Here is a 27,661-nt window from a genome sequence, read left to right on the forward strand (position 1 = left end):
CTATTATAGCCTGCTTAACCCCACACAATCTTTATTATAGATGGTTATGTTTGATTAAACATATTTGTGTTGGGGCAGAGTGGGGGTTTAGACTTTGATAGAAGTGAAGATCAGGAAACAAAGTGTATAAGATTTGCAGGCCTAACTGAAACAAGTGCTTGCCTGCATCCAGATTAATGTGATTATTTCAGGTGACATATATGACATATGTTTTAGTTCGCCTGCTATTCTGGCTGAAATTGTTTCTAGAAGTCTATTTATTAATATGCTAATGAGAAACTAAAGGGTGCACCTCAACTATTGTATTTATTGTGCACGCACACATGTTCCATGTGTCTGAGGTTAAAAAATAAGAGAGAGGGAGAGAGAGAGAGAGAGAGAGCCTTCTTCAGCACCTCTGCACGTTGTCTTTAAAGCGCTTCATTGATTTGCTCTCACAATAAGTGATGGGAAATACACCATATGGACACACTCATGTACCGGAGTCGCAGAATGAAGAATCTTAAGAGAGATTTTGTGTGTTTTGTTTCTTAGTTCGTATGAATTGAAAACCAAAACAGATTGGTTTGCAAAAAATTAAATATATTGAGCAAATATTAAAGAGAATACCAGTCGTGCAGACCGATTTGATGCAGTGTAAAAAAAATAAAAAAATAAAAAGTACAATTTCACTGCACTCTGTGTAATTTTTAGCTGATTCAGGGGAACTTGGTTGTTTTGCTTAATAAATATAAATGCTTAAAAACGTCGATAAACCCAAAATAAATAAATAAATAAATAAATCAGAGCAAATCTCCGCACTGAATTTATGACGCACTATCACAACAAAGCAATAATTCTGATTAATTCCATTGTCATTTTAATAGGATTGTATAGCCTACAACTTATATTAGTCGTCAACGGAAAATTACGCACCCATCGATTAAATGGAAACATTAGATATTACAATTTGACGTAACCTAGCAAAAAAAAGTTTTAAAATAAAAATTAAAAAATTAAAAATCAGAGATAAAAAGGTATATTCTTAGAATCTGTCGCTGACTATAGCCTATAGGTTAAAGTCAGTATTTAACAATTGAGTATTCCTTATTTGATAAGGCCAATTTTTGTGTGTGTGTGGGTGTGGGTGTGGGTGTGGGTGGGTGTGGGTGTGTATGTTTTGTTATTTTGTGTTATTTATTTATTTGGAGTAATATGATTTTGTATTTTATATGATAAGATGCTATTCGAGTCTACATCGTTTTCATGTTTTTTTATTTTTATTTATTTATTTTTTTTCTGTGCAATCAGAAAGCTACAGTTCCAGAAAGTCACAATCAAATCTGGTATTAATATTGTACATTTTTTCGATACAGCAAACATGAATATGCTGGTTTCTTATAGAGGTTTATGAAAGTCTGGCAAAATCTTAATGGTGGGTCTTGCCCAGTGGTCTATAGATATCAGAAGTCAGTGCTTTGGAGTTTGAAAAAGAACAACTTTTGAATTATAGATGAAATATGAAATTTAAAAATGAAAAACCATAGCTATCAGATCACTGATACTATTGGCCTGCCTTCAAAGCTGCCTTTGAATATTCCTTGGATTTACCCATATTCACCATTTAACTGTTCAGTAGCCCTAACCCTGCAAGAATAAAATATAACATCATTAATTCATAATCATGTCTACTTAGCAACCTGTAAGATTTTTTAGTGATTATTTTTTAAAAATAATAACAAACAATATAAAGGCCCAAAGAACGAGTTAAAGATTACATTAAGATGCAAGAGTGTGCTGTAGGCACATTTGTAAACATTTGACAAATGTAGGCTATTTTATATTTTTATACTGCATTAATAAATAATTAAACACTATTGCCTAACAACAACAACAACAACAACAACAAAAATCATGTTTTCACTCATTATTATATTCAAGTTGAAAGTGTGGCTCAGTGTAGAGTTATTTTCCATCATAAAATGAGGATGAATTTATTCACTCATGATTTAATGAGGAACAGAGAGTTTATTTCTGGAAAGAGATTGGAGATTTTTCCCATGTCTCCTCCCTATCCTCAGTAACTGTTGCAGATAGGCGCTTCTTCCTGTCGCTCATTGACTCTTTTGTGAGTGTGCGTGCGTTTATGAATATGAGGGCATGTCCTACAGTGTGAACACGCGAGCCCAAAACACTAGAGAGGCTGCCCACGCGCTGTCCCACTCCTTTTTTACTGGAGTGCACCACAGACAGACATACACTGAACCGGCAGCATCACGCAGGTTTTGCGGTATAACGACTTGTGAGGCGCTTTTTCCAAGGAATAAATTCCCACCGCACAGATCAACACCTACTGCACCACAGAGGAGCAGAGAGTTACCCACAGGTAACAGTTTCACTTCACATCAACCATTAAATCTCCCTTCACATGCATTTATTTCATATTCATGTATTTATTTATTTCAGTAAATTCGAGTTTATTCTAACCAAATAGACAGCATATTTTAATTTAGTGGAATAGTGTTTATAGGCTACTATATTTATAATATATCTAAATCACATAAGACATATTTGCAAGACATCAGTTGTAATATATTTAAAATATAATAATTAAAATATAACAACCACTGCATTATTATTATTATTATTATTATTATTATTATTATTATTATTGATCATGCTTATTTGTTAATACGTTCATAGTTTGGAGACAAATATGATACGAGAAAACAAGAATGTCGACTGTTTGCCTGTTTAGATTGATCGAAATATTTGGGAGGCTTATCAGAATCAGAATCAGAATCAGAATGAGCTTTAGTGCCAAGTATGCTTACACATACAAGGAATTTGTCTTGGTGACAGAAGCTTCCAGTGCACAAATAATACAGCAACAAGACAGAGATAATAATAAAAAATAGAATAAAAATAAAAAGTGAATAGAAAATAATGTATAGAAATACACAATAACACACACACACACACACACACACACACACACACACACACACACACACTATATATATATATATATATATATATATATATATATATATATATATATATATATATATATATATATAGGCTACGTATTGACAAATACAAATCTGTTATATGCAGATGCAATGGAATGCATGGCAGAAGAGCACTTCTTATATATCACTTCTTCAATGAGAAACTGTCGATGAAAGGAAATGCATAAAAAAACTAAAGGATTAGCTATTTTAAATGAACACCCAAGGCCTTTTTTCAAGGCCTTATTGTGCAACATGTGCTTTTGGTAACATCTGAGCTTACATTCTCTTAATTACAATACTACAAAGTCTATATAAAATAAAATAATTACAGAGTAAGTGCATGTATCTCATTAGTATTACTCTGTATTTATGTAATTACCCTGAAATATGAACACTCATGTAATTTCGCAGGTGTTTAGCAGGCGCTCGGCGGGGCGGGATGGACTACAGTTATGATACGGACTTGGAAGAGTTGTGTCCGGTGTGTGGGGATAAAGTTTCTGGCTATCATTATGGTTTATTAACCTGCGAGAGCTGCAAGGTATTATATCAACTAAATATTTCTCTCTGTACATTTTTATTTTATTATTTATTTTTATTTTATTATTTTTATTTTTGCAGCCATTAGGTAACGTTTGTACATTGTAAAATGGTGTGCTTCATGTGGTAACATCTAAATTAAACTGTTTTATTAAATAAATATAGCTTAAAATAGCCTTTTAAAGATAACAACTGCACAGTTTTCTGATTTTAAAGTACTACCAAAAGCTTAGATGTTAAATACTATTTGATATTTCGATTAGGCTAGTTGTGTACTTGCTCTACTTAGGCTATTCATCTAGATTGTTCCTTCATAAATAGCCACAATTTTTTTTAAAGCAGTAGGCCTATTTATTTTAGTTTATTTACCTTTAACAAATAGAATGAAAAAAGGGACAACAATTCATAACTGTATTTTTTATTATTATTATTATTATTATTATTATTATTTTAAGGGCTTCTTTAAGAGGACCGTACAGAATAATAAACGGTACACGTGTGCGGAGAGTCAGGACTGTAAGATTGATAAAACCCAGCGGAAACGGTGTCCGTTCTGCCGTTTCCAGAAATGTCTCAACGTCGGGATGCGACTGGAGGGTAAGTGGTACATATTTAGTCTCATTTTTAATCTCAAATTCATTAGAGAGGATTACATGAGAGCTTATTCAATGAAAATCATAAAATTAGTAATTATTCAATTGTTTAAATGTTTAATGTTAAATGTTGTTTAAAAAGTTACATTTAATGTCTGGCTTTTCAAGAGTTTCTCAAAATCATAATAATAAGAATTAGGAATTATTAGCCGTTTCATCTGATTATTTTACAGTACTTTTATTTTTAATTTTTATTTTTATTATGATTACATTTAATGTAATTAAATGCTATATCTATGCATATACTTTTCCATACTCATTGAAAAATCAAATAATTATAAGAATGTTGATTATAATATCATATTTAGTTAGAAAGCCACTTTCTAGTGAATTACATAAAGAGCTACCTTGGTCTATTATAAAACAGAAACTGAATAAAATTCCCATTGCAGCCGTTTGAATAGTCTCAGAAATGTAGAATAAAAAAAAAAAAAGGAGTCGAGAAGAAAAAATCGACAGTGGAAAAAGAAACTGCTGTGCTTCTTGCAAGGTCGCTATTATCAGCAGGCACATTTGCGCTTTGCTTTTCGGATCAAGGTTAAGTATTCATTTAATGACGGCTCTATTTTTAATCAGTCAGTCTATAGAAGTATTTTTAACTAGTTCGTGAGTTAATAGAAGGACGAATTTTAGAGAAACGGACAAGAAGTACTAGCACATATTTGCTTATAGAACAAGATTTCCTTTTGTTGTAAAAAACAAAGAGTAAATGACGTGAAGTGGCGTATATAATTTATTTTATTAATGTTATTTATTGTTAATATTAATATTATTATATACAATTTAGCGATTTCTATGTAGCCTAATTGTTATTACATAAATAGCCTACACACTTAAAAAAAAAAAAAAAAAAAAAAAACTTTTATTTTTTTTTTTTTTTTTTTTAAGATTTACGCATTTCAATTGTATAACACATTTCCATCAAAGTGAATTGAGTTTAATCGAACAAAATTAAATTAATGAAATCTAAATCTATTTACAATTTGTTATACAATTAAAATACGTAAATCTTAAAAATAGACTGAAATATTTTTGAGTGTGTCATATAAAATGTACCTTCTGAATAAGTTTGATCAATTGTAATATTAATAACATTATACAATTAATGAATTTTAATTATACAGTTTAATATGGTATTCAATAGATTATTAGATTGTTTTTCATTCCCTTGTTTTTGCTCATAGCGGTGCGTGCGGATCGAATGCGAGGAGGGCGGAACAAATTCGGCCCCATGTACAAACGAGACCGGGCATTAAAGCAACAGAAGAAAGCCCTCATTCGGGCGAGTGGCTTAAAGATGGCAGCCACGCCCCCTTTGCTATCATCACCCCAGACTGACTACAGCTTCAACACCGCACTGTCTGTCCCAACTCCAAAAACCCCTCATCCAAACATCGGCACCTCTGTGGTCCCTTCCGAATATGAACGCAGCTTGTACGCATCCAGTTCTCTGAGCTTGTCTGTGCCCGTACCCTCCCATACTTCTCTGCCAACTCAGTACCCATACCCACCCTTACCTGGCCGTGCCATCAAATCCGAGTACCCCGACCACTACACAAGCTCAGAGCACTACACCAGTGCAAGCTCGCCAGAATCTGTGCTAGGGTACACGTATGTCGACCAGACGCGAGTGTTGTCGAGCCCCACCGTGGCCCCACCAGGCCTGACGGTACCAGCGCTGGTTCTGGAATTTGTTCGCTGTGAGCAAGATGAGCTGCAGGTGCAAAGCAAGATAAGCACCCACTTGGCCCACCTGCAACAGGAACAGAACTCTCTGAGCGCCGCAGTCAATCAGAATCAGGAACAGAAGACGCGACATGCAGCCAAACCGGAACGGCTCACCACCTTTGGCATGATGTGCCACATGGCTGATCAGACACTCTTCTCCATCGTGGAGTGGGCACGTAGCTGCATCTTCTTTAAGGAGCTCAAGGTGAGTGTGAACAGAAGTGAAGTAAAATTCATTATTTTAGTGAATTGTAAGTGCAACTAAAGAGATCTGAATTGAGATGCACAAGGGAAGTAAATTATGTCTCATGCAATGCTCTTCAGTGAATGCACACACAAAAGCAATGTTTGCATGATGAAATGATGCTGACATGGATGAACAGGGATGAGAAGGGAATATGAGCAGCTTCCTCAGCCTGTGTAGGTGTATGTGTTTCCAGATAAACAGTCGCAGCCTGCTGTGTTTGCTCAGGCCCACTGTTGCATTTATAATGGATCTAGTATGCAGACAGTCTCATCCGATGTAATCACCAAAAGTGTTTTTGTATTTCTTGTTGGGTGTTATTTAAAAAAAGACTAAGCAGATATGGATGCATATGTGGTTTTGTAATTAAATAAAGAGCGTAAATAACTGGAAGCATTAGATTCTAATGATGGTTTAATGGTGCTGTGTTGAAGGCAACAAAAATGTTGTGAATGTTTTGTGTTTGCATGCATGGGAATGGCCAGTTGCATACGTATTTTATGCAATGTGGCGAGGTTCTATCTTTGTCGAAGGATTTTCATCCTTGTAAAATGGTTAGTTCACCTAAAAATGAAAATTCTGTCATCATTTACTCACCCTCATGTTATTCCAACCCGTACGACTTTATGTTTTGCATGGAACACAAAAGGAGATGTTAGGTAGAACGACAGCCTCAGTCACCATTCATTTTCATTGTTTGGAAAAGAAGGTGCACTGAAAGCGAATGGTGACTGAGACTAACATACTGCCTATACAATTTGTGATACTGGTTTGGAACAACATGAGGGTGAGTATATGATGACAGAATTTTATTTTTGAGTGACCTATTAGGGATGCACCGATAGGATACCGATATTTACCAAATTAAAGCCATCGGAATATCGGTCATAAGCATGAAAATGGCAAAATGAAAAACCGATGGTTTATTTATAATTAATTGCATGAATTTATTGTGTTGTAAAGTTTATAAACATTTTTCTGTGTGCAATATAGAGAACCACCTACCAGAACAAATGAAATCCGAAAAAATAAAGTATGTCGAATGCATAATGATTTGTATAATGTTCTATCATAATATATACAATTTTATATATTTCTCTGTTTTTGAGAATGCATCCTAGATTCTTTTGGTTCTCACCAGAGCCTAGACATCACAACAATATGGGATTTCAGAGTCAATCGTGTGAGACAAAGACAGCTGCGTTTCTTATCAAATGAAAAAGTATCTGACATTTTTGAAACTGTATCATGACTGGCTTGCACAGTTTAGCGGCATTTTCACAATGTTACAAAATCTTGGGAGTCGAGGAATATCAGCATCTTGAGAGGTGTAGTTTTTTGCATGTTTACAGTTGTATTTATTCTGAAATTTTGGATTTACTGATTAATTAGAAGTGCTTTGACAGATTTAGGTGAATGTCAGTACATGTACGTTTTCGGGAAGAAAATAACAGTCATAAAATAGAGTGCTCAGGTTATATTGTGTCCATTATAACCCATGGCATTGAATGATCTTTAAATAAAACACTTGAGTTTTGGTGGTACTGGAGAGGTCTTTAAATAAACTCATGAGTGTATGTTGTCTTAAAGGAAACAGAGGATACACTCCTTTCTTTTGTCCATTCTAACTCCTGTTGCTCTCTGTAGTGTTTCCAAACCTTGCTGACAATGCAGCATACACACAATCATACATTACAGCATCCCGTACACACACAATACATTGTAATGTTATTCTGGCTCATCCACATAGACAAGTGGACAAAAATACACAGTGAAATCACACACACACACATACACACACACCCTCTCGCTTCCTTTCTCCCTCACACACATATTTACATAACTGTCTTAACACACACACACACACACACACACACACACACACACACACACACACACTCACTGTTCAATTTGAGACACTTCCAAAACAAGAGATAAAACAGAGGTATGAATTAGAGGCTAGAGAAAAAAATTTGAAGAAAAAAAAGTTATAAGTTAATCAGAAGAATTGTTTTAAATGAAAATACATAACTATATTCAACTGTCCAGACTGGTTTCGAGCTGATAGAAAGGCTACAGTGACTCAGATAACCACTCTGTACAATTATAGTGAGCAGAACAGCATCTCAGAATGCACAACACATCGAACTTTGAGGTGGATGGGCTACAACAGCAGAAGACCACGCTGGGATCCTTATTAGGACCATAGTGTTCCTAATAAAGTGTGCAGTGAATGTATATCTGAAAGAAGACTTCTAAATTATAGCTGCATTGCAATATCTTCATTAAAATAACTGCACTGTTTCAGTATAGTATCGAAGGCACCACAATAGTTGGTTTTATATTGTTCTATTAACAAGGTAATTGTTAGTGTCTGCACCTGTCCCATCGGCTCGAATATGAGTAAACCGTTTTCTTGATGTTTTTTAATCTTAACATAAATTGTGTGACTAGTCCCTTGCTTTTATGCACTCACAACCTGTGTGTTTGTGTGTGTGTGTGTGTGTGTGTGTGTGTACTGTGTACGCATGTGTGTGTGTGTGTGTGTGTGTGTGTGTGTGTGTGTTGGGGGGGTTAGCAACAACATTCCACTCCAGATAACAGGAGAATGCTGCACTGTCCATTTGCTCTATCTGGGCTCTGATTGTGAAGGTTTTTATTCGACAAATCTCAATCATTTTAATACATCAGATCCTCCTTCAGAAAATAGTAGTTGTTGCACATTGTTATACTACTATAGTAATAGTAATTGCAACTCTCAAAAAAATTAAGTTTCCTATCACAAAGGGTTTAACAGCATGATATCACATAGGAGACACAAAAACTCTATCGAGTTTTAAATCAACAAAACCTGCCTCCCTACCCTAAACCTTAAAACTAAACCTAACTGATAGTCATAAGCGTAATTTACAGGTGGGATGGGTGGGACATGTCCCTACCACTTTTTGCCTTTGCCAATTTTGTCCCCACCACTTTTTGAAATAACTTTCATCAGGAAAGTGTCTAATGCAGAAGAAGCATCTGCAGTTCTTGACGCGCGTTCTGCTCGCACCCCATTCTCATTTCCAGTTAAGCTGCAAAGCAAAATGCAAACAGATGCACTCTTCGTTTATTAAAATAAAATGTTTTATGGGGGCAGATTAGAACCCAGAACTCCTTGTACTACTCTACTTTACTATTAGACCAATCAGTCATGCTGGCTAAAATTTACTGATTCATGTATTTATCCACTGACTAACAAAATCAAAGTACTGACAGTGGCAGATGTACGGATCAAGTTATCAAATTAATTATGTGAAATATTAAATTGCTCATCAAAACCAACTGTTTACCTAACAGTAAAAGATTATTTGAAATGATCTGCACATAACCTAATTAACTTCGTGACATCACCCCCAATAACAGCCAAAACTGCTTATTGTTACGTGCTGATCATAAGACACTGTAAAGAACCATTTAAGTTCTTTTATTTTTAAGTGTATTATTTCTGATATTTCTGATTAGCAATGACAAGTCAAATCAATTGATTCTAAACTAATTAACAATACATTTTCCTCAGTTTGATTTAGTCCGCCACCCACATGTTTGAAGATATCTGATTTAACTCAGAGCTGCATAATGAATAACAGAATGGTTCAGTTGCCTAAAATGCTTCCCCATAATTGTCATTTCGTAGTGTTTGTTTCTTATGTGATATACAGTATGCAGTATACTGCCATAGGTGGACACACACTGACTGCAATGAAAAAATACCCCATCTTTCAGACTATACGTATTTTGGAAGTAATAGTAATTACAAAACAGTAATTATTCTTGTTTCACTATTAAAGGAATATTCCAGGTTCAATACGAGTTGAATCGACAGCATTTGTAGCATAATGTTGATTATCACAAAAAATAATTTCGACTCGTCCCTCCTTTTCTTTAAAAAAAGTAAAAATCGAGGTTACAGTGAGGCCAATATTTGGAGGGTTTAAAGGCAGAAAAGTGATGCTTATAATTTTATACAGTAAAAGAACTTACATTCATTTTTCTGTTGAAACTTGTGTATTATTTGAGCTGTAAAGTTTAAATTGTCATTTTACAGTTGTTTTAGTTACATCATCATGGCAACGAAGTTGTATAGTTGGATATAACTTTACGTAGAAAAGGTTAATAAGCGATTTTATCACACTAAAATCATGTTAACATGCATATTGTTTACATCTTTTGGCTATACTTTTGAAACGTTCACGGATTCACTTCCAGTGTAAGTGCCTCACTGTAATCCAGATTTTAGCTTTTTTTTTCTAAGAAAAGGAGGGACAAGTTGAAAAAAAATTTTTTTTTTATTTTCTTCCATTTTCTCCCCAATTTGGAATGCCCAATTTCCAATGCGCTCTAGGTCCTCGTGGTGGCGTAGTGACTCACCTCAGTCCTGGTGGCGGAGGACGAATCTCAGTTGCCTCCGCATCTGAGACTGTCAGTCCACGCATCTTATCACGTGGCTTGTTGTGCGCGTTACTGTGGAGACGTATCGTGTTTGGAGGCCCACGCTATTCCCCTCGGCATCCACGCACAACTCACCACGCGCCCCACTGAGAGCTAAAACCACATTATAGCGACCACGAGGAGGTTATCCCATGTGACTCTACCCTCGTTAGCAACCAGGCCAATATAGTTGCTTAGGAGACCTGGCTGGAGTCACTCAGCATGCCTCCAGGGATGGCAGTCAGCGTCAATAATCGCTGAGCTACCCAGGCCCCAGGACAAGTCAAAATTAATTTTTGTGGGTATGCCACAATTGGTGTTGATTGAGCTTAACTTGTATTGAACCCAGAATATTTATTTAAGATTAATCTCTTTCCTAGAGTGCAGTGATGTGTGATGGTATCAGATGGCACTACCATGGTATCGTGATATAGCATTGATAAACCATGGTATTTATGCAGTATTTCAAAGAATACCATGCTGCGTGTTTAAAAACATGATAATAATATGGTGTCATGTCTAAAAAAGGAACTAAGGCAATACCATGGCACTTTTTTGTAAGTGATATGGCACTGCTGACTACAGAGACACTAATATATCCACAAGACAGTACTAGGGCAGGATGCTACAGAGTTTACTAATTCAATCATCACTTCCTCTGTCTGTGCTGATAGATTGTTTCCACTTCACACTGTTACCTGGACAGGTGTGCTCACACACTCTCACACACCACACCCACATGTATTCCGGATGTGAACTGTTAGATTATTTACTCTCTGAGGACAAATATATTCAGTGCTCAGACAAACAGAACTACACACTGGATTGCACACTCATTTAGAGTGTTTGACACTTAGGCACAGAGTTGAAAGATGTTTTGGATAAGTTGTACATCCCAGTCTACAACCAACAGCACACTACAGAAAACTGTAATGTATTCTCTAAGTGTGAGAAATAAACCTCAAAAGTATTGTTAGATATGATTTTCAACATCTCTTTCTTGACTTAATATTTGATTGAACTACCAAAGACATTTCATACAAAATGCAATTAAAATGCAAAATAACCGTTTTTATTTTCAAGATGATGAATTAATGCCACACTATGAATTAAACGAGATCATGTGACAACAGTTCAGCAAACTACAATTTAAAAATGTTTAACATTGTTCTGCATACTATTTTGTAAATAGTATACAGTTTATACTTAGCAGTGTGCAGTAAGCAGTACACTTTAAGTGTAATAGTGGCCATTCTCCACAAATAAAAAAAATTCATTAAAAAAAAATGGTTGTCACAGACCTCATTTTTTTTTTTTTTTTTAATCAAATTTTTTATTATTATTTTTTTTTTACTTTTGTCCATCCAATCAAATAATAAGTAGAAAAAAAAAGAGAGATAATATTACTTCCTGTTTATTCATCACACTTTAAATGGAAGGTCAAGTAAAGCCAAAGTCATTTTAGCAAGTCAGTCCACTGGCAGCCATCTTTAGAATGCTCCCAGGCAGCTATTTTTCTATGTAAGCAAGCAGCATGCAAGGGCAGCTCCTATCTATTTAAAAGAGGAAAAGACCGAAATCTCCAAAATGGTTAGTCAAGATTACAATCAAAGAACATATTTCAAATCAGCAGTAAAATCTGACAACACCGGTTTCATAAAGTGTGCTTCTTTACCTCAGATTACGCAAAAAAAAACCCCACAATTTTCCCAGCTTGTATAGCTAATGCACGTTCTCGAGTTGACTGTTGACTGGCTTTTTTACTTCAAAGGTGGGACTTCATCCACTACATCCGTTGACCGTTGGTCGTTCCAATTTCACCCATTAATTTTAATAGAAGTGGCCTTGCTAAATAATCTCTGGTCAAGCGCAATACATTGCAGAAAATGTCATGCAGTTCTGTTGTATACTGTATACATACTATATGCTGCAAAAAAGTAATAGGTTAGATACGTTCATATATATTCACATATGTGGATATTTGTGTTCTACAACACAAAAAGAACCAGGACTACTCAGTTAAATTAAACAGAGGCACATACAGAGAACGATATAGCTAGAAGAATAAAGGCTGTGTTGCAGAACTCTGGGACATCAGGCAGGTATTATCGCTGATAAACCGAGGGTTACGAAATATACTTTATGAAACACTGACAGGGAGTTGTTAGTGGCTTTCAAGTGCAGAAGTGAGTGTGTCTGCGAGCGATTTCGGAGTCAACAGCTATTGCTGAGAAATGGACAAGGGTCTTGTTTTACTTTTAATCTTTTCAGAGCAAACCACTCTCTCTGTCCCACATAATAGCCCACACTAAGGTGCCAAGGGCATTTGACACTCTCCAAAAGGGACTTGAAAATGCACTTAGACTGGTGCTGCAGAGGACAAACTGAAAAATGATAGTAAATTGTAGGTCTAATATTCAAAAAAGGATGTTTGCTATTCTGAAAGTTCTTTCTTTAGCACTTAGAAACTTACTACATTCTGTAGACACATGCAGTATGTTCATCATTATAATTTGCTTTTTGTCACTTTTATTGATAGAACAGTTGAGAGAGGACCAGATAAGTTCAGGATAAGTTCGGGAAGAGGGGATGAGACTAGAAAATAACTTGAGCCAGATTCAAGCGCCCGAATAAGCGCCACCATGCAACATGTCGTACCCTAACCCTAACCCAACATGAACTATGTCATCACGATTTTTGGCTAGGTTTAACCCATATCCCAAACCTAAACTTAACCATAAAGTCTAACCCCTTACCGAAACCCTAAACATAACCATGATTTTAATAGGAAAATAACTTTTGTATTACATAAATATTGAACGAGTAAACTAATTTGTTCACTGTCATGTCCTTTCTTAAAATAAAGTTCTGGATAGGAAGCTAGCTTAAATTTGATGCTTGTATTGTATTGATTTGAAATTCTGTTTGTTGATTGGTTGGTCTGTTTGGGAATAAAAGTCAAGGTCGAGCCAAGTCGTACGATATCTTATGATTTCGCCATCTCATACAAATTATGATGAGTTTGGCCAATTGCTGTCCAAGATGGCCACTAAATGGACTGACTTGCCTCAAAGGGACTTTGGTTGATTACTGTTATATATCATGTATACAGTAGGCTATATACTACACAGTGTGCAGTGTGCTAGTATTGCATTCAAAACGTAGCCAGACAAAAAGGCATATACATACCATCATCACAAGATTTATTAGCATTAGCCTAGTTTCCTTGGGTAAACTAGCTTTATCTCCATATTATATATACTGTATTATAGCAAATGACTAAGTTTCATAGCAATATTTGTTGAATTACAAATATCAGGAACAGTTGTTAGTAGCTAATATATGTTGTGCTAGAACTATACAATCATTACTTTTAGTAACGCTAGTTTCTAGCGAACAAGGTTTGCTAAACCGTCAATCATCAGCTAATTGAATCTCTACAAACGTAATGCCGTTCTTTAGAACTGAAACGGTATGTTATCAGTATTGCATTCAGTAATGCCATTTGCCTAGATATGCCCCAAACTCTTTGTTTTGCTGGCCCTTGTTTGATTTCATGTGTGGATATGCATGTTTATTTCTGTCTTTGTTATAGCACATTGTGTACCTGCGTATCAACATACTGACTCCAGCTTCCTTCATTGTGTATGGAATGTGCCTTAAAGTCTTTCGTCATGGCAACGGGAGCACGTTATAAAGGGAGTGATGGAGCTAGCGTTCCATTATATGGGCTTTAAAAAATAATCTGTATGCTTTGCCAGCAATTAACTGTGCCGCCTTAGAATTATATCATCCAAATGACTGGCTATTTTCAATCCAATTAAACCTGCTAAATTGGACACTGAATAAACACAATAGCTGTCTGCTAATGTGGATCTTTAAATGGACAGCGATCCAAATATCTGCTCATCTGAATTATGGTGCTGTCCATTCTGTTTCATTTTATAGCTGAATGCTATTGTGTTGGCTGGGGAAAACTTGCAGCTCGCTGGAAATTTTGTGTGGTTAAGGCTTATTTTAAAGATATCTGTATGTGCAAGAGTGTAGTGTGTGTGTGCATGTGTGTGTGTGTGTGTGTGGTGGGTTTGGGTGGTTTACAAGGACATTTTTGTTTAGGTTACAAACTGGTAATTACAAGGGTATTATGCTATAAATGTGGTTTATGAGGACATTTCTAGTGTCCCCATAATTCAAATTGCTTAAAAAACATACTAAACGATGTTTTATTGAAAATGTAAAAATGCAGAACGTTTTTTGTGAGGGTTAGGTTTAGGGGTAGGGGTAGGGGATAGAATCTATAGTTTGTACAGTATAAAAATCATTATGTCTATGGAGAGTCCTCATAATGATAGCTGCACCAACATGCATAGGGACACTGACATATTCATATTGTACTGCATTGAATATGAATATCTAAATATGCAGTGCTGTACAAAAGTCTATTATCAGCATACCAATTTGAGTTAAAAGTTTAGTTTAAAAAATGTCATACATTTCTGAAATTCTTACTATGTGTACTATATGTTATATGCTGTATATTTGTTTGCTTAAATGACAGCATGCACTTGAGCTGGCATGGACTGTACAAGTTTGTGTTAAAACTGATGATCCATGTTATCCCAACATGATTTGAGAAATTTCAAAATAGCATATTGTGTGCTTCAATGGAAGCAAAGACTTTTTGTACAAATTAGTTAACATGGTCAATGTTACAAATTGTTTTAGGGACCTATAAATAGTGCAGAATCTTAAATGTTTTGAATAAAAAATTAAAAAAAATATGCCATCTTTATTTTACTATTAAATTACTATTTATTTATTTTATATTACTTCTTCATTTATTTGATTTTTCATATATTTTTTTATTCATTATTATTTTTTGGTTGTTGTTTTAAATGTTCAAAATCATAAAACTTTTGTTTGTTTATTTCCAGGTTTAAATTTTTTTTTTTTTTTTAAAGAAATCATAAAAAATCTTTTAAATGTGGTCTCAGACTTATGGACCTGTATATTATATTGCCATGACTTATATATACTGTACATACATAGACAAACAAGTCAGGGCAATATAATATACAGTGAGGTCCTGATTCTGAGACCACATTGAAAAAAAATATATATGTATGTAATTATGTATGTATTATATATGTACTGTATGTATCCGAGATATGGCCTCATCCGAGATGAAGATGAGTCTACATACAGAAGGGTGGTTAAACAGCTGGCTGTCTGGTGCAGTCAAAACAACCTTGAGCTGAACACACTCAAAACAGTGGAGATGACTGTGGACTTGAGGAGGAACACCCCAACACTGATCCCCCTCACCATTCTAAACAGCACTGTGGCAGCAGTGGAGTCATTCAGTTTCCTGGGCACTACCATCTCACAGGACCTGAAGTGGGAGACCCACATTGACTCCATTGTGAAAAAGGCCCAGCAGAGGTTGTACTTTCTTCTCCAGTTGAGGAAGTTCAACCTGCCACAGGCGCTGCTGATACAGTTCTACTCAGCAGTCACTGAGTCTGTCCTCTGCACTTCAATAACTGTCTGGTTTGGTTCAGCTAAGAAATCAGACATCAGAAGAATACAAAGGACAGTTCGGAGTGCTGAGAGGATTATTGGTTGCCCCCTGCCCCCCTTCAAGAACTATACACTTCCAGAGTGAGGAAAAAGGCTGGAAAAATCACTCTGGACCCCACTCACCCTGCCCACTACCTTTTTGAACTGTTGCCTTCTGGCCGACGCTTCAGAGCTCTGAGCACCAGAACCGTCAGGCACAGGAACAGTTTTTTTCCCTCAGGCTATCCATCTCATGAACAGTTAAAACTGCCCCTTTGAGTAATAATTATGTGTAATACACAGCTTAGTCTTTTTATATTATCCAACACATCCTACCTCTTCTGCCATTACATTCCCTTGCACTGTACATAACCAATTTGTATTTAGATTTGCACTACGTATGTGTGTGTGTATGTATATGTATGTATATATATATATATATATATATATATATATATATACTATATATGTATATATGTATATATATATATATCATATATGTATATATATATATATATATATATATATATATATATATATATATATATATATATATATATATATTGTCTATTGTGTATTCTATATATTTTTTTTCTTTTCAATATTTATCTATTTTTTATTCAATTGTAATTATTTTTTAAAAGTCTTGTTGCTGTTTTTGTATTGTTGTGTACTGGAAGCTACTGTCATCAAGACAAATTCCTTGTATGTGTAAGCATACTTGGCAATAAAGCTCATTCTGATTCTGATTCTGATTCTGATTCTGATGTATATGTAATTATTTTACAAATTGTAATATATAATGTATTTATATATATATATATATATATATATATACACTACCGGTCAAAAGTTTTGAAACACTTGACTGAAATGTTTCTCATGATCTTAAAAATCTTTTGATCTGAAGGTGTATGCTTAAATGTTTGAAATTAATTTTGTAGACAAAAATATAATTGTGCCGCCATATTAATTTATTTCATTATAAATCTAAAATTTAATTAAAAAAAAAAAGTTTTTGAAATTGATGACTTGGACCAAATAATAAAGAAAAGCAGCCAATTCCTTCAATACTGTTTAAAAATCATCCCAGGGTGATACCTCAAGAAGTTGGTTGAGAAAATGTCAAGAGTACATGTCTGCAAATTCTAGGCAAAGGGTGACTACTTTGAAGATGCTAAAATATAACAGTTTTTATTTATTTTGGATTTTGTTTAGTCACAACATAATTCCCATAGTTCCATTTATGTTATTCCATAGTTTTGATGACTTTACTATTATTCTAAAAGTGAAAAAGAAATTATAATAAAGATTGAGTAAGTGTTTCAAAACTTTTGACCGGTAGTGTGTGTATATATATATATATATATATATAGTGTGTGTGTGTGTGTGTGTGTTTGTAAAATAATGAAGGCAGTGTGTAGATCAGCTTTACCCACAAAAAAGAAAAATCGGAGATCTCTTTATTAAAGAGTAAAGAGTCTTTAAAATCTCAACACTTTCTCTCATAATAATAATCTCACATGTTTCTCACGGTGTGCTCACATTTCCCAATATACCAAAATCTGCAATCAAATGAACTCATAAACAAACAACTAAGCTATATCTAAGCTATAATCATCAGCATTATTAGCTCATTATTCAATATATCATCAATTCTCTAATTAGTTTCTATTATCTTTTCTCCAGTATTTTTGGAGGAAAAACTGAGATAAAGTTACTGAAATGAGATATAACTGAGAACTTCATTATGCTATGAATGATGAGAAAACCTTTAGCAATAACATTTTCCTCTATGTTTCTCTGCCTAATAGGTAGGAGACCAGATGAAGTTGCTGCACAACTGTTGGAGTGAACTGCTTGTGCTGGACTACATTGCCAGACAGTTACAACATGGGAAAGGGGACAGTGTGCTTCTCATTACTGGACAAGAGGTAGCACACACAAAATTACATACATGCACATATACAGTATGCACTTAATTCAAACATTTATTTCATATTAAGTATGTGTGTGTGTGTGTGTGTGTGTGTGTGTGTGTGTGTGTGTGTGTGTGTGTATCAGGTTGAGCTTGCTTCATTACTGGCCCAGGCAGGGGTCACTCTGAGTGGGATGATACAGAGGGGTCAGGAGCTAGTGCATCATCTACGAGAGCTTCAGCTTGACCGCAGAGAAACCGCCTGTCTCAAATACCTCATCCTCTTTAATCCTGGTGAGACAGCACAAGCACACAAACACACAGTCTTGCTCATGATATTCACATTATCCTTAAAACCAGGGGGTGGACTACCAAGATTATTTTCAGTGAGAAAAATGAACTTGAAGCACGACATAAGCAATCACTTAGTTATGCAAATTATTAATCATTGAAAATGCAAATTACTAATAATTAAGTTAATGTGGTTTTTAAACTCAAATTAAAACCTGTATGAAAAATGACTTGAAGTCGCCATATTCTACAATTTTTTAAAATATTATATTCTTTTCCCTGAAGCAGCTTAGTCTCTGTAAATGGTCTGGTTGAACTTGGGGGGAGGTTTGCATTTTGCTTTCTATATAGACTCACTTGGCACTTTATTAGGAACACTATCTTAGTACCGTAGCCTTTTTGTCAGCTCAAACCAGTCTATCATCAAAAAGGCGTTTCGTTTTTTTGTTTTTGGCACCATTCTGAATAAACTCTAGAGACTGTTGTGTCTGAAAATCCCAGGAGATCAGCAGTTAAAGAAATACTCAAACCAGCCCGCCTGGCACCAAAATCATTCCACGGTCTAAATCAATGAGATCGCATTTTTCCCCCATTCTGATGGTTCATGTGAACAAAAACTGAAGCTCCTGACCTGTCTTTGCATGATTTTATGCATTGGACTGCTGCCACATGATTGGCTGATTACATAACTGCATGAATAAGTACAGTAGTTGTAGGGGTGTGCTTAATGAGTGTGGTCTTTTAATTTAAAAGAGTAGGGCAAATCCTGTTTTCCTTGATATTTCCCTTTTAAAGCTGCTGTAAGTAATGCTAACTGTCTTGCATCTGTTAGATTTAAGTCAGAGTCATTTTTCTTTCAGAGCTAGAAAGAAGGTCAAAGTAGTCAAGCAAAGGTATACTGTTTACGAACATTCGGGACCTTGAGTTGGTTGGGCTACAACAGCAGAAGACCATGTCAGGCACTTTATTAGGACTGTAGTGTTCCTAATAAAGTGCTCAGTGAGTGTACAGGGCGTGCAAACAATTAATTTATTTACTGTATATCGTAGCCCTTGCTGTTTGATAATCGTACTATGTCATATTGCAATTTAGATTTTATTTAGATTAATCATTCCTCAGAAAATGTCTCTACGCGAACGATCGTACAAATGTATGTAACTGTTCACTCCAGTGTGTTGATTGATCTCGAAGAAATGAAGAAATCAACCAGAAATTTTTTTTGCCATCAAAGTCGGTAAAACACCAGCTCACACCCACCAAAGACGTGGACCAATGGCAGTAAGGTGTTTAACAGCCAGTACGAAGTTTTCCTGGGAGTTTGCGCTGGCAAGCTGTTTCGAACCACTGCAACAAACTATTTTTGGCCAGATTTTGTCCGAAATGATGACACACGTGTTATTTCTTTGATTTTGCTAGAAATATATTGTCACCCTTAACCACTGATTCAGACCCCGCCCCAAACCTCCAACCTCAAGCCCTCTTTTCAAAGCCCCGCCCTCCAAAGCCTTATCAACAAACCCAAAATGACTGACAGACAGAGAGGCAACTCAAGTTTTCTGATAGGTTAACATGTATGGGCTGATTTTCCTTGTACCCCCCCCCCCCCCCTCAGTTGGACAGCAAAACGACTAAGGTGGACCCCTCCAGTCAGACACGTCTAGTTTCGGGCTTGTTAATATTTTAAGTTTAGTGCTTACACTTTTTATCCTATCTATTTTTATTTAATAAACAGATTTCAAACCCTATAATTGGTTGATGTAATAACAACATTATTCAGCATCTCTACAATAAAAGTTTTTGTATTGTAAATGTTTCTCTTAATACAGAAGTGCTTTAATGAGTTTTAGTTGTTAACTTATTCCAGAGGCCAAACAAGTTCCTATTAATGAGGAAGAGGTGAACATTTTCATGTGCTTCTGTCTGGCTCTATCTGTCTCTCTGCCTTCAACAATGTTGATGATGTTTTATTAGTTTAATATAAAAGATATTTTCATAGCTTCTGTGATGGCGCCCGTCACCCCGTTTTATTGAACATATTTATATTTCCCCTGCTGGGATTTGACCGAGGCTAATTAACTTCTCAAAAGATGAATATTGCATTGATTTCGAGCCGCGCTAACGAGGACGCAGTTGTATTGGTTATTTGTCACTGCTTTGCTCTGAGTGGCATCGTGTTTTGTGTGACACGGGCGTGTGGTAACTGGGTAATGGGCTTAATTAAAATGAAAGCCTTCTGAATCACTCCTGTTTACAAAGGCTGGGAGCTGGACCCCGTATCCACACACATGCGGTCTGCAGCGACACTCCGGCTCAATAGAAGTTTAATGGATTGACCCTATATTGGTCCGTGCTGCTGTGTCTCTTTCTCAGCTTGAGGAGAAAATGTTCTTTTATTGTTCACATTCCCTTAAGTGAAAGCAATTTAGAGCCAGTGGCTGCCAACAAAAGCAGCTTTTCATAATAAGAGTGCCTGAGGGCCTCAGCAGTTCTGTGTGTGTGTGTGTGTGTGTGTGGGCGCGCGCGTGCGTGCGTGTTTGTGTGTGTGTGTGTGTGTGCTTCAGAGGTGCTTGAGAATCCATTTTCCACTTATGCTGTCTTTAATAAAACTCAATGGGGAACTCACAAAGAATAAATTGCGCCCCCTGATAGCATGTTTTATTTGCACGCGCTCTCTGCGTTGTTTTTAGCACCTCATTCACTAAAGGAATTACACAAATCTAGTAATTTCACAAACATGTTAATAAGAACAATTATGCTGGGCTGTACAGTCCGACAGTTTTGCTCGCATTTGCAATCAAAATGTGTGCGATATATGAGATATTGTTCTGTTTGCTCTCTGTGAGCACTTAGTAGCTCGATTTGCAGAGGACAAGCTAAACAGTGACATTTTTAACTCAGAAATACTGGATTCAGCATGTTTCTGAGATTCAGAGAAACACCATATTGGGATGCGTTCCTCTAATAGGCTATTCAGATTAGTGGTAAGTGGACACAGTATGTATTTGTCAGTGTTGTATTCTTAAACCAGTCAATTTAAGTGTTAATAAAAAATTATTAAAAATGTAATCATTATTATTATTTTTAATTGCATGGCAGGAAATAAGGAAATACGTATTTTGTGGTGGTGGGGCAAATGCCCCGTCAAGGAAATTACTGTATGAGGGTGTTGCTGCATCTTGATTTATCTTGTGATTAATTTTATAGTAATAAAAATATATCATTATTAGAAATATGACATTGTATCAAAATAGTGTTAGTAAATACTAAAAATAGTAGTAAATCATTTAAAAAGTAATAATAAAACAATTTTGAGCATACTCTTCTGTTTGCTAATAAACTTACATTATTATTATTTTTAATTTTTTTGTACACTAACATCAGTGCTAACACCTAAAAAGTAAGCTTACAACCCGGCTATGAAATAAGTCATTTTTTTTTACCCTCAAGGCAAATATTTTTTTCTTGTTTAAGCATAAATCGTACTTAATTTTGATTGATTTATCTGAAAACAATAATTATTAACTTATGTCATTTTGCTTATCAAGTAAATTTATCTTGTTTTAAAGATGTTTAGATATTTTTATTGGAAGGCATGGAAAACTTTCGAAGTGTGGATGTAAATGGTGATTGGAAAATAGCGCTTTTGTAATATTAATAGCCAAAAAGCCTGTTTTGTGAATAAGGCGCAATCTATAATATACGTAATTAACATAGTAGGTGTGATTGCACTGAGAAGAATGACAATGACTTAATTTAAAGGGACAGTTTACCCAAAGATTAAAATTCTTTTTTTAGAAGAATATTTCTGCTCTGTAGATCCATACACTGCAAGTGAATGGTGGCCAGAACTTTGATGGTCCAAAAAGCTCATAAAGGAGCATTAAAGTAAATCTTAAGACTCCAGTGGTAAAATCCATATCTTCAGAAGCAATATAGGAGTGGGTGAGAAACAGATCAATATTTAAGTAATTTTTTTCTATAAATCTCCACTTTCACTTTTACATTCTTCTTGTTTTGTTTTTGCCGATTCACATTCTTTGTGCAAATCGCCACCTACTGGGCAGGGAGGAGAATTTATAGTAAATTAGGACATAAATATTGAACTGTTTCTCACCCACAACAATCATATCGCTTCTGAAGATATGGATTTAACCACAGGAGTCATGTGGATTACTTTTATGCTGCCTTTATGTGCTTTTTGGACCTTCAAAGTTCTGGCCACCATTCGCTTGCATTGTATGGACCTACAGAGCTGAAATATAGTTATAAAAATCTTTGTTTGTGTTCTGCAGAAAACAGAAAATCATTCACATCTGTGATGACATGAAGGTGAGTAAATGATGAGAGAATTTTCATTTTGGGTGAACTATCCCTTTAAATATGGCATAGCGCTATTTCAAAACATTTTGTGCCTGCTTATAATAAAACAGTTGTAGTGCGCACGCACCAAATGCATCATTATACCCCAGCCTTAAGACACAAGGGTTTGCGCTGAAACACCACACATTAAGTCGTGCAAATGTTTTGTGAATTTACTAACATCTCTTCTCTCTCTCTCTTTCTCTACAGATGTAAAACTGTTGGAGAACCAGCCTTATGTTGAGAGTGTGTATGAGCAGGTAAATGCAGCATTGTTGGAATACACACTGTGTGTGTATCCGCAATTCCCGGACAGGTTCAGCCAGGTTCTGTTGCGCCTTCCCGAGCTCAGAGCGTTGAGCGCGCAAGCCGAAGACTACCTGTGCTACAAACACCTGAGCGGAGAGGTGCCATGCAACAACCTGCTAATAGAAATGCTGCATGCCAAGAGAACCTTCATCTGATATACATATAAACACACAGAAAAGGCCTGATTCTTTCACAGATGACACTGTTATCGGTTATGTTAGTGATTATATGTTTTGCAGCAGTGTGTGAGGGGTCGATTTCACCTCTCACATGCAGAAAACCTCATCAACCATGCCACTGTGTTTCTAAGAGAGACAGAGAGAAAAGAGATGAGAAGATGTCAGTGTAAATGACTGTGTGTAATATTTAAAGATTTAATGGAGTAAAAGATTTTAATGTGCCTTTCCTCTCGTTACACACTCACATACATGCACACATACACACACTGAAATGTTTGGGCCATCTCACAAGCTTTATTAGAAGAGAGAAAATGCACCATTGCAGCAGTATTGACTAGAGATTTTTTTTTTTTTTTTTTTTTTTTTATAAATGCCAGAGTAATATATCACAAAGAATGATGTAAAATTTTTACATTAAATTATGAAAAATTTGAAAATATCAAAAGGTTTGCTAGATTTACGCCAGAGACTATTTAGCAGAAACTGGCCACTTCTATTAAAATGAATGGGAGAAATTGGAACGCCCAACTGTCAATGGATGTAGAAAGTAAGTCCCGCCTTACAGGTAAAAGAGCCAATCGCCTTTGAGATACAGACATCGCCTGTCAATCAACTCGATAACAAGTATACGCATTAGCTTTACAAGCCTGGAAAATTGCTTTTTTTTTTTTAGCATAATCTGAGGTAAAGGAGCACAATTTATGATTCCAGCATTGTCAGATTTTACTACCGTTTTGAAATATGTTTTTGATCATAATCTTGACCCATTCAAGTAGATAGGAGCTGCACTTTCATGACTGGAAATGGCTGAATGTCGGAAATAGTATAAACTCTCATTATTATGTCAAGATAAACAAAACAAAATTAAGCACTAATGAAATGATTTTATCAAGAGGGGCTTAATGGCCAGTAAACTAGCTAAAAATCACCTTCATTAAAATTCTATTTTAAGCTAAACAGCAAGAGAGACAGAGAGAAGGCAGGGTCTACATCTCATTGATGGCGAGTTGTCCTAGTCCCCCCTTCCAACACAAACCATTTCCTACAGATGAGCTGTGTTCCAAAATCTACAGAACTACCTACCTAGACACCCTTTTTAGGGCATCATAGTAACACACTCCACAAAGGTTGCTTTGAAAGCCTTATTTAGGTCAAAATCTAATTGTAAATACACTATTTTGCCTAATACTTAAGAATGCTAGTGCAATATAGTGTCAGTAGTTTAGCAACATGCTAATGTCAACTGTGAAATTAACACATTTGCTGCCACATTTATAACCTCTTTTGAGGTTCCATGGCTGTTAAGGCCAGTTCACACTGCCCCATCAAACGACAACAGACAGCAACAAACACCAACATCCAACTGTTGTTGTGTTTTATCAGTGTGTTCACCCTGTTGACATTTGCTGCTGTTTGTTGGTGTCTGTTTTGACCGATTGAACATGTTCAGTCAGCGTTTGTCGGGTCTTGGAACGTTTGAGCAGTCTGGTATGATTTTACAACAACTCTGATGTAATCTGACTTCGCAAATTTTTCCATGACAATGAGGTAGGCCTAAGCGTCCCTTTCAACTTACAGAAAATGACACGCTCAGATGCAACTGCGTTGGTAGAGCAGGAGAAAGGCATTCAATCACGATTAATCACATTTTTATAGTGAACTTGTTAAAGCATTCCGTTCCTTCCTAAAGAAATTATTAATTAGTGGTGGTTAGCTTGTTGGACAGTTAGTTTCGTAACATTCTAAATGCAACAAAGTGTTGGTGTTTGTTGAGCCATTGTAAACTGGCCTTTACAATGCGGCCTTAAAAAGCAACTGCCTACGTTAGTAGAAAGCTAGACATCTCCCTTGGTTTTGGAACAGAGCTGAAGTCCTCTATTCTGCCTCTTTATTGCTAAACTCTCTAAACTCCCTGTAAAATAGTTTGACACTCAGATGTTTTCTGTGAGGGTTAGGTTTAGGGGTAGGGTTAGGGTTAGGGGATAGAATCTATAGTTTGTACAGTATAAAAATCATTATGTCTATGGAGAGTCCTCATAATGATAGCTGCACCAACGAGTGTGTGTGTGTGTGTGTGTGTGTGTGTGTGTGTGTGTGTGTGTATGTAATTATGTGTAAATGCTGAGGAAATGAGAGGTAAATTAGGATTTGTAATTCTGCCTTAACACTAAAACTGTTGATCCTGTGAAGCTGAGAGAATAAATTGGTGTAAACAACTATTCAGACGTGCGGTTGTGTCTCATTGTGTTCTTGTGTGATTGTGTGTGTGAGAGAGAGAGAGAGAGAGAGAGAGAGCGAGAGCAAGAACTCATCTCAATATACACCCCTCTCAAGCTTAGGCCAAGCTGATTATGATATCTCAGCATGTTTCTGATTGGTTTGTTTTTTAACAGTGGAGTGTTTGATTGGTCAAGTTCTCATTCATGTAACATGTTTGTGTTAATAACATTTGGTAGTAATGTGCTTAAATGTATTGTTTGAAATGAATAAATACAAATTATTTAAACCAGCAGAGACCAGTCTCACACATTTTCTGTGTAGTTTGTTGCAAGGGCGTAGAATATGCAGGGGACGTGGGAGATGTGTCCCCCTCACTTTCAATAAAACCAAACTTTGTCCCCCATTGTGTTTCATACAGTAAATGTGTATATGTGTAAATCCCAACGTTTAAATTATCTGGTCAATCACGTAAGAGACAATAGCTGCTCAACCACGTATTACATAAGCTCGTCATGTAGCGTCATTTCCAATGTGACCATGTCAGTCACCCCAGCTGGATCTCAGCCACTGGTCATTGGTCATGAACTCAACGTGGCAAAATACTCTCCACTCATGTTTTTACTGTGACATCAAGCAATGTAAGTTGTCATATGGAATATGTTGGATGTTTTTGATGATGATCCATGATATTATTATGGTATTATAGTTCGCATTAGATAGCGGAAGAAGCTTAATTACGCGCGCAAACGGCATTCATACTAACATGCGAATTAATATGCATTTTCATCCAACACTGCACCATAGTGGGTGACACAACATTGCCAGATCATACCAGTTTATTTGCCCATTTTGCTCACATCAATAATGGTAACTAAAATTAATTAAGGAAAGAGGCGTTAATATATATAATATATATATATATATTTTCTCAATGCTTCCAAGTCTCCACTGAATGATTATTAGATATAATGAATTAGTACTGATGTATGTAAATTAAAATTAGCCACATAATTATGTATCATTGCTTGGTTTGAAATGGCTTATAAAATCTGAAGTTATCCAGACAAAATTGAGAAAAATAGCATCAAAGTTGTTTTGGTTTTTTGGGGGGGGGTTTTAGCCAAATTTTCATTATGCATTTTTCACACTTTGTTATTTCTGAATCTTTGGTTAGTTGTGCAAAACTCCCCTGCCACAGGACAGATCACGGTAAAAAGTGGTAACCTGCATTTGTTACCTTAAGGAGCTATTTCTGCATGATCTAAACAACAAAGCTATCTTTTTGTGTTGTAACCTAAAGTAGTAAAGTTAATCCAGTTAAGTTAAATAATATTTTTGACTTCAAACCCATTACCAGTAATTTAGATGTTAGGACTTGAAGCACATTTTTAGTCTAAAGAGTCAAAGATTGAAATATACTCTAAAGTGACCCAATTCCAGTAATGACTCAGTTTTGTTACTGTGTTTTGCCTTTGATATACTGTATTCTGCATATGTAAAACAAATTGTAGCTTGTGCTAGGTAAAAATGCTTCATGTGGTAACATCTAAGTTTACTGCTTTTTTAATGAAAAAAACATCATTTAATATGATTTGAATCAACCTGATTACATTAAGTTATTAAGTTGATTCTGGACTTAAATAATTTAAAAATATATATCTTATATACTTACAGTATGTTCGTATTGTGCTAAACATTTCGTCCCCCTCACTTTTAAAATGATGGCTACGCCCCTGGTTTGTCGACCTGTAATATGCAAACACATGCATAATGGTGCTTTACAAGTTAAAAATGCCATGCAATACGAGTCAAAATTACACAACAGATATGAAGAGAGATACAGTGGCCCTAAATGTATTTGAACACTTAAGCCACATTTAAAAATGAATTCATGTCATTGCATGGCCAGAAAAAATGTTGTTTTGAGAAAAGCAGTGAATTTTAGGATCATTTGCTTGCGGATGAAACTTGGTTTGATATTTTGTTATCTAATGCAATTACATTTATAGTAATGTTCTGAGTTGAGTACAAGTTAAGCTCAATTATAAGCATTTGTGGCATAATGTTGATTTACAAAAAAAAAGTAATTTTAACTTCTCCCTCCTTTAAAAAAAAATTGTGGTTACAGTAAGCCTCATACAATGGAAGTGAATGGGGCCATTACGGAAATGCTGAAAAGCACATTGTTTCAAAAGTAT

General features: G+C 35.6%; 1 protein-coding gene across 3 annotated transcripts; it reads left to right on the forward strand.

The window, feature by feature from the left end:
* The first annotated feature begins 2,188 nt into the window (after positions 1-2,188).
* Positions 2,189-25,749, forward strand: LOC127428798 (steroidogenic factor 1-like). 3 transcript variants are annotated; one of them, XM_051677399.1, is made up of 7 exons: positions 2,189-2,365; positions 3,405-3,534; positions 3,989-4,130; positions 5,371-6,119; positions 18,002-18,121; positions 18,252-18,399; positions 22,966-25,749. In XM_051677399.1, the coding sequence occupies exons 2-7, from the start codon at positions 3,433-3,435 to the stop codon at positions 23,217-23,219; spliced, it is 1,515 nt and encodes a 504-aa protein (XP_051533359.1). In that variant the 5' UTR covers positions 2,189-2,365; positions 3,405-3,432; the 3' UTR covers positions 23,220-25,749. The 3 variants fall into 3 exon arrangements, with proteins under 3 accessions (XP_051533359.1, XP_051533361.1, XP_051533360.1); XM_051677401.1 differs by lacking the exons at positions 3,405-3,534; positions 3,989-4,130; XM_051677400.1 differs by lacking the exons at positions 2,189-2,365; positions 3,989-4,130 and having other exon boundaries at positions 3,402-3,534.
* The last annotated feature ends 1,912 nt before the right edge of the window (positions 25,750-27,661 follow it).

This window comes from Myxocyprinus asiaticus, chromosome 38 (assembly GCF_019703515.2).
Source record: "Myxocyprinus asiaticus isolate MX2 ecotype Aquarium Trade chromosome 38, UBuf_Myxa_2, whole genome shotgun sequence".
In the NCBI taxonomy this organism is placed as follows: Eukaryota; Metazoa; Chordata; class Actinopteri; order Cypriniformes; family Catostomidae; genus Myxocyprinus; species Myxocyprinus asiaticus.

Coding starts and splice junctions, on each gene's coding strand:
- LOC127428798 (XM_051677399.1), top strand. CDS start 3,433: ATGGACTACAGTTATGATACGGACTTGGAAGAGTTGTGTCCGGTGTGT. Junction 3,535..3,988: donor TAACCTGCGAGAGCTGCAAG/GTATTATATCAA, acceptor TATTATTTTAAG/GGCTTCTTTAAGAGGACCGT. Junction 4,131..5,370: donor CGTCGGGATGCGACTGGAGG/GTAAGTGGTACA, acceptor TTTTGCTCATAG/CGGTGCGTGCGGATCGAATG.